The sequence below is a fragment of the Mirounga leonina genome, unplaced genomic scaffold (assembly GCF_011800145.1).
Source record: "Mirounga leonina isolate KUSES-001 unplaced genomic scaffold, KU_Mleo_1.0 Mir_154, whole genome shotgun sequence".
NCBI lineage: Eukaryota > Metazoa > Chordata > Mammalia > Carnivora > Phocidae > Mirounga > Mirounga leonina.
Genome location: NW_023270389.1, coordinates 2,252,853 through 2,261,888, shown reverse-complemented (window position 1 = coordinate 2,261,888; position 9,036 = coordinate 2,252,853). Strand labels below are relative to the sequence as shown.

Sequence of the window (9,036 nt, the reverse complement as noted above, 5' to 3'; positions counted from 1 at the left end):
CCTCGAGCCTCTCCAGCAGGGGGCGCCGTTGCCCCACTTGGGTGCCTGGCCCAGCCACCCCTGGCCTCCCCGGCCGCTCTCTGAGCCCGGGGCGGTCACGCAGGACCAGCTCAGGCTTCGGTGGAGCCGAGCCCGGCCGCCCGCCTCTTCCCTAGCGCCGGCTCGGAGCGGGGTTCGCCCGCTGGTAGTGTCGCCGGGTGTCCGGCGCCAAGGAGTCGAACGCGCCGAGTCAGGCTGGGGAGGGGCGGGGACCAAGCCAGCCGTGACCCTGGGGACGTGAGACCTGAGTATCTGCGCCCCGGGCCCGGCGCCCCCTCCTCTCGGCGGAGAGCCCAATCCGAGCGCTCTGCCCGTGTCGCCTCCCCAGCCATCCCTCGCGCGGGAGCCGGCTGCCTCGGCCCCCGCTAGCCCCGGACCCGCCCACGGGGGGCCAGATCCAGAGGCGGGGGAGCGGGGCCTGAGGGCCCCCCAGGTGGGGTGGGGGCGGGGCGGGAGGCGGGGCCACCTCTCTCTCTCTCTCTCTCTGCCTCTCTTTCTCTCAGGCAGGGGCGGGCCCGCTCAGGGTATAAAAGCTGCCCGCGCGGGAGCCCAAGCCAACTCTGGGGTTGTCCTGGGACGTGTCCTGTCCTGAGTCTCACGACCAGGCGAAGGCGACCGCGACATCTCTTGTGACTAAAGGACTCAACGTCCAGTGCTCCACCCAAAGCATCTAAGGGGATCGCCACTCGCGCCTCCATCATGCCCAACTTCTCCGGCAACTGGAAGATCATCCGATCGGAAAACTTCGAGGATTTGCTCAAAGTGCTGGGTAAGGAGATTTTAGAGCTCCCGGGGAGCCAAGGGCGGCGCGGAGTCCTCCCGCACGAGAAAGAAAGCAGGGCGGGGGTCAAGGCGCGGGAGGTTGGGTGTCTGCGTCCCCAAGAAAAGGGGCCGAACGCTTGCATGGGGGGCTCGGGGCTCGGACATTTAGATCCTTTCTCCGGCGGGGCGTCCCCTCGCCCCCCGCCCCCATGCCAGTTCCTGCAGTGACCAGCCTGTGAACCAAGTAGAAACCAGAAGCACGAGGTCGGTATCCCTGGGGGTGGGGCTGGGAGCTCTGGGCAGTTCAGAAGCTGCAAACCCCGCACCCAGGCTGGGGGCCTGGGTCCTTACTCAGCCAGCCCCTCCGAGCAGTTCCACCCTCTTTGCCCCCACCCCACAGCCAGTAGCCCAGCTCGGGGGCAGGTTCCTTATCCCTCTGCGCCGGGCTCCACCCTCCAGGTGATCCGCCAGCCCAGCTCTAACGGTTGCCCCTTCCCTCCCCATTCAGCACTTCCCATGCTGTGCCCCCACCCTCCGTCTGTGACACAGATATTTTCCTACAGCGGGCAGCTCCGAAGTCCTCAGTCGCTCTGGATAATTATCACTTTCTTAGATTTCAACAAATGGTTTCGTGTGAAACCCCAACCCCCCATTTCCGAAAATCCCAGTTCTTGTCTCCCTCCCCCACCCCAGACCTGCTGCAGCCCAGCTGGGTGTGTTGGTTAAAGGTGAGGGAAAGTTAAACCTCCTCTAACTGCCTTTCCCAACTCTGTGGGCCCTCTGGTGTGTGGGGAGGGGCAGAGAGTGGGATCACCAGGAGGGGCTCTGGGAAGAGAGGGGGGTGAGTTAAGGACCTCAGCAATCGGGAAGCCCCCCCCCCCAGGAGCCCTGCAGCCCTGGATTTCTGGACTGAACACGGTGACCCCTCCCTTGAGTGGGAGGAGGCGGGGGGCACACCTTGTGCAGGGTGGGGTGTAGGATTGAGTCTGGACCTGAGAAGGGTCTGGAATGCTGTGTTTCCATATTCCTTGCCATTAGTTCTTTCGTCTAACCACAAGACTTCAAGCCCTGTCTTTCCCGCTCTCCACTTGCTGCAGTTAAACGCCAAAACATTTTCCCTTCAGAAAGCCTAGATGCTATTCCCTCCCCACCTCTGGATTCTGGCCCCTCTCCCCAGTGGATGAAGCAGGAGGTGGCCCGGCACACCCAGAGGCCCAGCTGGAGAATAAGAGCCAAAGCCCAGTCCTGTTGTCTGTCTTTGGTCTGTTTGTCCTCCCTGCGGGGTCTCTCCGAGCCACGTGCCCTCCTCAGGCCCTGCTGGGGGCAGATTGAAAACAGACCCATTAGACAAACAGCCCTGGCTGGAGTGGCATCTCCTTGGAACCCAGCCCTGCCCCTGCAGGAACCTCGGCCCCTCCTTGCCCCCTCTGCCCAAGTCAAGTATCCCTTTCCTGGTGAGGAATGCTCAGGTGTTTGGGAAAAACCTGTCCCACCCACTGCAGTAGGCAGGGTGCATGAGCAGGTTCTGCTCCTGTAACAGGAAAGATGAAAAAGGTAGGCAGTGTCAGGTGGGCTTCTAGGGGAGATGGGGTGGGGTGTGTCTGCTCTGCCAAGGCCACTGGATCTGAGAACCTCTCCCTGGACCCAGGAGATCAACGGCCCAGAAGGGGGTTCCTGGGGCTGCTGGGGGCGTCCTCCTGCTCTCCCGCTCCCTTCTTTCTGGAACAGAGTGGGTCTGTTCCAGTGCCAAGGGAAAAGAGGATTTGTTTCTCTAGGAACCCAGGGAGTCCTCTTGCCTGACCCAGCCCTGCTTGGCCCCCTCATCCCCACCCATTGCTTCCCTGAAGGCCTCTGCTCCAGCTGCGGGAGGGGGGGTGCACCAGGCAGGTGAAGTGGGCTGATGATGCTTAGACCTGGCCCCGGCCAGAAAGACCTTCCTGCCTGCTTGTCTTCTTGCTCTCCTGGCTTCTCCACCCTTCCTCGTGACTGGGAAGCAAAGAAGAGGGGCCCAGTTTGGGGAAGGATGTGAGGGACAGGCCCAGGGACTCTGAATCCACAGAGCCTGAACAAGACCTGACCACCTGAGTTCAGGGTGATCCTAGAGTAGGGAACATACTGGGGGAGGGGGGGGAACGGGGTCCCTGTCTGTCCCTTGAGGGGAGAAGGGCACGGGAGCCCGCCAGGAGGCCGGGCAAGCAACGGTCTGATGCAGGGAACTTTGAGCCTCAGCTCTGGCTTTCTTTGGTTTCCTTTTCCCAGTAAAAATAATCGCAGCTATAAGAGCACAGTGTGCCTAGCGCTGTGTTTCTGGGTCCCACACGCGCCCCCCATTTGCCCAGGGTCACCTGGCCTGCAAGGGAGGCTGAGCCAGGTGGATGTCAGGGTCCAGTGGATCTTCCTGCAGAGCCTCTGGCTTCCCCAGGCTGGGGCCATTCTATAGAGGGGAACAGCGCCCCAGCTCGTCACCTGCTGAGAGTCCCTGCTCCTCACTGAGGAGAGGGACAGCGATGGGGTAAAGGAGGGTTGAGCTAGCACCAGACAGGGGCGGTGGTGCATAAGGCAGAAAGGAGACGAGCCCTAACTTCCGGGACAGGAGTGGTGAGGCCTGGCCGGGGAGGGTCTGGCCTGCTCTTGGCCTGGGGTGAAGACACAGTGACTCTGATGGGTCCACCCCCCGCAGAGGGTCGCAAGCAGGGTGGATAAAGGGCTACAAGTGAGGTGAACCGGGCCAAGGTGAGGTTGGCTGCTGGGTGAGGGGAGTGGGGAGAGGCTGCCCCTGAGAACACTGGGGTCCGGGCCTCCTGGTCAGCAAGGTGGGACCCCACGGGGTGCTGCCACTCTGCCCAAGCTGGGCCCTGGGGAGGGGTGAGGCAGGGGCCCGGAGCGCCCTTGAAGGTGAGCCTCCCTCCTCTCCCTGCAGGGGTGAATGTGATGCTGAGGAAGATTGCCGTGGCTGCAGCATCCAAGCCGGCCGTGGAGATCAAACAGGAGGGAGATACTTTCTACATCAAAACCTCCACCACGGTGCGCACCACGGAGATTAACTTCAAGATCGGGGAAGAGTTTGAGGAGCAGACTGTGGACGGGAGGCCCTGTAAGGTGAGTCCCTCGGGGTCATGGCATCCGTTGCCCGGCCATTTTCCAGTCTTTTCCTGGATTCTCTGCTCCACTCCCAGTGGAGAAAGTCCCTCTCTCTCGCTGCTGCGGGCCCCACTCACGTGGCCTCTCTCTTGCAGAGCCTGGTGAACTGGGAGAGCGAGAACAAAATGGTCTGCGAGCAGAGGCTTCTGAAGGGAGAGGGCCCCAAGACCTCCTGGACCAGGGAGCTGACCACTGACGGGGAGCTGGTCCTGGTAAGGCCTGCCTCCTACCAGTCCAGCGCCGCCTTCGGGGGTTTTCTGGGACACTCCAGGGCGCAGGAGGTTCAAGATCAACTGTACTGGTCCCCCGCCTCCCGAGGGGGCTGCTGGCCGGACAGTGCCGCTCTGTGACCAGGACATGGTCCTCCGCGTACAGCGGATGCACACCGAGAGGCCCAGCATTCCTCTGGGCGACGACCCTCCTGGCCTGGGGAGGAGGGTGGAGGACAGAGCCCTGGGGCTCTATCACCATCCTCCCTCCTGTGACACCGGGGCATGTGGGGACCAGCTCCTGCCTGTTGGTCCTGAATCTAGAAGTAGGTTTGGTCCCCGAAGCCACAGGGACCACGAACCTTCCAGGTTAACGATGACTTCTGACTTGTGTCCTTCCAGACCATGACGGCGGATGATATTGTGTGCACCAGGGTCTATGTCCGAGAGTGAGCAGCTGTGGGTCCAAGAGCTGCCAGAGCCCCCAGCCCACCCTTCCACGCTCCCTGCCTCACTGCCCCTCCCTCCTTCCTTCTAGGCTAGCTCTCCCCTCACTCCCCTCCCCACCCCTCACTTCTGGGGATGCTGGGATGCCTCCAGCTGGGCTCAGGGTTGGATGGCAAGAGCCCAGATCACCCTTTCCAGAACACTCCCCCTCCCAAGCCAGCAGTCCCGAACCAGCCCAGAGCACAGCCTCTCTTTCTGGGAGGGGACCTGAGGGCCCCAGTGGGAAAGACGGCCCTCTGGCTTCCGCTCTTTGTCCCTGTAGCCGACACAGTGTCGAATATTTATTGGTTAATTTTATTAAAATGTTTAAAAAAATACAACCTGTCTCTGGCTCCCTGGGAAGGGGACAGATGAGTCGCCTGAGTTCCACTTTGCGTCTGAAGCATGGTGTGGGAAGCATGGTGTCCACAGCAGGACAGGTGGGCCACGGTGGTGGGGGGCTTCCCCTCACCCCACTGCCCACCCCTGCAGCCCCCTGCACTGCCCTGGCTCCCAAGGCTAGTCCTGGACTTCTCAGCAGGGGCGCCGGGCTCCGAGGAGCTGACTCCCACCTTCTCCCACACGTTCCTCCAATGTTCCTTCTCTCCTCCAACTCCAATCCGTGGGTGACCCCAGGTCTGGCCTTGGCCTCCCACATGGTTCCAGATGAGCTCACCAATGCCCACAGGCTGGCCTTGCTCCCGCCCGGGTCTCCTGATGAGACTCCGGTCCTGCCCGCCCTCTGGTTCTGAGACACGACTATCTCGGCCTTGAGACCTACACACCCCTTCTGCCGGCTCCCCCCCACCTTCCCACGCCTCCACGCTCAGGTCAAGGCTCTACTGCATCTTCCCAAGCTCCACGGTCATCTCCAGTGCCTGCCCTCCTTCCGCAGGCCAGGGCCCTCCACTGGGCCTTCTCCCGGCCCACCTGGTCTCATACCGCAGCACCTTCTAACGGGCCTGCCTGGCCTGCTCGTCCGTCTTCATGGCTTTGTGGGGGCAAGTGAGCACAAGTGTTGGAAGAGAGGTTCCTGTCCTGGTTCTCTCACTTGCTCGTTCCGTGACCTTGGACAAGCTACTCAGTTTCTCCGAGCCTTCGTTCTGTAATCCAATGGCTTGTTTGCTGGGGAGTGTCCGTGGGGGCCAGCCAGACCCAGCCAAGGTGGCCAGCGGCTTCCCCTGCCCCCTGTCCTGCTCATTTCTGTGTCCTTTGTGCACTGGCCACATTCAACCCTGTCAAACGGAACTCCTCCCTACCTCGTGGAAAACTGACTTCAGATGCCCCAAGCTCACGTGCTTACAGCTTGGGGTCCCCCCAAAAGAGAGATTCTCTCCCAGGGTCCATACCTTCATGCCAGAAGGGGTTTGGTTCTGCGGGGTCACATGACTGTTCTCCGGCCCACTTGCTGCGGACAGGGCCAGGGGCCCTGCGGAGGGACGGGTGGGGCAGAGCCCGGGGGCTTGGGAAGGAGCACTTCTCTGTGAGAAGAGTTGCTTTCTCAGACTTCTCATCTATAATCCAGCAACCATATAGAATGTCCACCTCGCAAAGGCATTGTAGCAGTTAAATAAATCTCATTAAGTACATAGCACTTAGCAATAGTAAGCCCCCACAAAGCCAAGGTCCTACCTCTCTGACCCACCCTCCAAGATGCGGCCAGGAGGCAGGAGGGGGGTGGTCCTTCAAAACGTAAGCTGTATTATGTCAGTGCCCTGCTCAGAAACAATAAGACAAAACAAAACTCACCTTAGCCACAGCTCCTCTTTTTGTGCAGACTACCGTGCAGACCGGTATTAGCGGCCATCCCAGACGTGGCCCCTAGCCCTTCCTGCATGAGCTCCTCCCCTGCACATGCCACCTGCTCGCCCAGGGGCACCCAGCGCTTCTCCAGAGCTTGGCTTCCCGCCTGGCCCGAAGCGGCCTCTCCCACAGGCAGTGCTGACAGCCACTGGTCACGCTTCATGGCCTGTGTGCGACAGGTGAGCCTCCTCTCCCTGCGAGACCAGGGTGCCCTGGGGCCAGGCGTCCGGCTCCTGCCCCAGGGAGGCCACGTGCTGCAGCTGAGGGCAGAGGGGTCAGGGCCAAGGAGTGGGGGGACAGTGTAAAGAGTCCCGGGGCAAGCCGGTCCCCTCTCTGAGTGTGGGGGGCCCTTTCACGGGTATAGCCAATTAGTGTTTCCCGGGAGCCCCCTGGAGCCGGGCACCGTGCTGGGTGCTGGGAACGCAGAAATGCATCCCATGGGCAAGATTCCCTGCCCTCCTGGGGCCTGCAGGAGGGCACAGTCCTTTAGTGGGAAGAGATGATGAAACCATAAATACACCCCTCAATTCCTGAGTGCACCCCATGCAGGTGTTGGAGGGAAAGGGGGCAGAGGGAGGGAGAGAGCACCAGGGGAGACCTCACTTAGGCTGGGGGCAGGTGGCCATGTTGGGAGAACAGGTGTTTGGGAGGACAAAGAACTTTGGGGGGCCTGATGGACACAGTGGGGTGAAGCAGAGGGGAAGGTACTCTAGGCAGGGAGAACCACAGGGTGAAGACCCCAAGGACAGTTTGGGTCTCTCCAAGGTCTGGGGACTGGAGTGCAGGGCAGCAGGGGCCTTTAGGGGCCAAGATGTGCGGGACCTGAGGGCCTGAGGGCCCCAGTCCATATTTCTTATTTGCTTTCAAGAGCAATGACAAGCCACTGAAGGATTTAAAGGGGGCGGCATCCCACATGTGCTTTAGGAGTCCCCTCTGGCTGTCAGGTGAAGATGAATGGAGAAAAGCAGGCGAGGGGACGGAGCCAGCAAGAGGCTAGGAGAGGCCGGAGCATAGGGCGGAAAGTCAGGGACGGGGGAGACCCGGTGAGGCATGAGGCAGGAAGGAGGGATGAGAGAAAGGGGGGTGTCCTGGGTGGCTCTCTGGCTCTGGTCCTGGGGGGGCTGTTTTTAGAAACAGAGAAATAAATCTGGGCCTTCTGGATGCCAGTTTTGTTTCTTTGAATCCAGAAGCATCCTAACTCCTCAGCCTGAGGCCCGGCTTCATCTCTGTTCTGATCACCTCCTCCCCTCCCACCCCATCCCTGACCTCAGCTCCCACGGATGCCCATCCAATCTGCTGACTCCCCAGCCCACCCTTCCCACCTTAGTTTGACTCCCATGCCCACCCTGGAGGACCTTTACTCAAGCTCTCCCTGCCCTTTCTCATGCCTTTGTGGCTGGAGCATCTGCTCTTGTTTTTCTGACCAGTTTGTCTCTTTCTAGAATCAAGTTGCCGAGGAGAAGAGGGATGTGTCTATTTCCAAAGAAGTCCTGGAGGGCAGGGGCGGGGTCTCCCCCATCAGACTGGGGGCTCCTGGAGGGCTGGTACAGGGTCTCCCCCATCAGACTGGGGCTCCATGAGGGTGAGGCCCTCCCCCTGGCTCTGTTTCTGTACTCCCCGCCCTCCAGGCTGAGATGACAGGGAAGTTACAGTCCTGGACCCAGGAGATGGGATCAGGGAGGGGCCGCCTCACCCATCTGGCCCAGCCTGGCCCTACCTGTGAGAAAGTCCCTCCAGCTTCCCCTCCCACCCTGAAGGCCCTCTTCCTCTTCTTCCGTTACCTGGGCCTTCATTGCTCAGCAGTGCTTTTAGAAGAAAATGCACAGGAGCCCCTATCCCCTGCTTGCATCCCCCAAATTCTGTGGGCAGAACCTTCTCTCCAGTCAGGCTTCTCAGAGTTCAACCGCAGAGGGGGCAGCAGAGGGGCCCCGGGCCACCGAGCCTCCTCTTGTCCTGAACCGAGGGCCGCTGGAGGGCCAGAGAAGGTAGGAGGGCAGGGGCAAGGGAGGGGGCTGTGGGACGCTGCCCTGGGGTAGGGTGGCTGCCACGCACAGCAGGGGCCCTGACCCACACGGGGACAGCCTGCACCAACATCTTAGGGAAACCGAGGTCCACACACACACACTCTGCAAGAGACAGGAGCATGGGGCTGAGACTGACCTAGCAACGTCAAAACCAAGAGAGTCAGGGCACAGCCAGACCGAGGAGAACTAAGCCTGCGGAAGCCGGGGCCCCAGGTGCCCCGGAGGCCCCCAGGACCCAAAGGCAGCTCCCTGCCCCTGTGTGGCAAGAAGAGCCAAGTTGCAGGAACCCACCGGGGAGGCTGGGCAGAGTGGGCCAGGCGCCGGAACCCCTGAGGGTGCTGAGGAGAGGGAGAGGCCTGGCCGAGGGGACGCAGGGGTCAGGGAGGGGGGGAATCCAGTGGGGAGGGGAGGGTACTGAGGGCCCCAGGAGTGGGAGTCAGAGGAGGGGGGCGTGCTGGTCAGGCCCTCTGACCCCAGGTCCCGACAAAGGGCCGCCTGAGGACCGCCGCAGGCGCAAGATGGATGGGACCGGGGCGGCCAGGCCTTTTGTGGCGGGGGATGAAAGGAAGCAG

The 9,036-nt window shown here is 61.5% G+C and overlaps 1 protein-coding gene across 1 annotated transcript; it reads left to right on the top strand.

The window, feature by feature from the left end:
* The first annotated feature begins 526 nt into the window (after window positions 1–526).
* CRABP2 (cellular retinoic acid binding protein 2) lies at window positions 527–4,978 on the top strand. Its single transcript, XM_035009871.1, has 4 exons — window positions 527–808; window positions 3,722–3,900; window positions 4,038–4,154; window positions 4,554–4,978. Exons 1-4 carry the CDS (start codon window positions 739–741, stop codon window positions 4,602–4,604), a joined length of 417 nt encoding a protein of 138 aa, XP_034865762.1. The 5' UTR covers window positions 527–738; the 3' UTR covers window positions 4,605–4,978.
* Window positions 4,979–9,036: the final 4,058 nt, after the last annotated feature.

Bases quoted from the DNA above. Each gene is read 5' to 3' on its own strand.
- CRABP2 (XM_035009871.1), top strand. From the start codon at position 739: ATGCCCAACTTCTCCGGCAACTGGAAGATCATCCGATCGGAAAACTTC. The intron at 809-3,721 runs GTAAGGAGATTT...CTCTCCCTGCAG, and splicing joins GGATTTGCTCAAAGTGCTGG to GGGTGAATGTGATGCTGAGG. The intron at 3,901-4,037 runs GTGAGTCCCTCG...TCTCTCTTGCAG, and splicing joins TGGACGGGAGGCCCTGTAAG to AGCCTGGTGAACTGGGAGAG.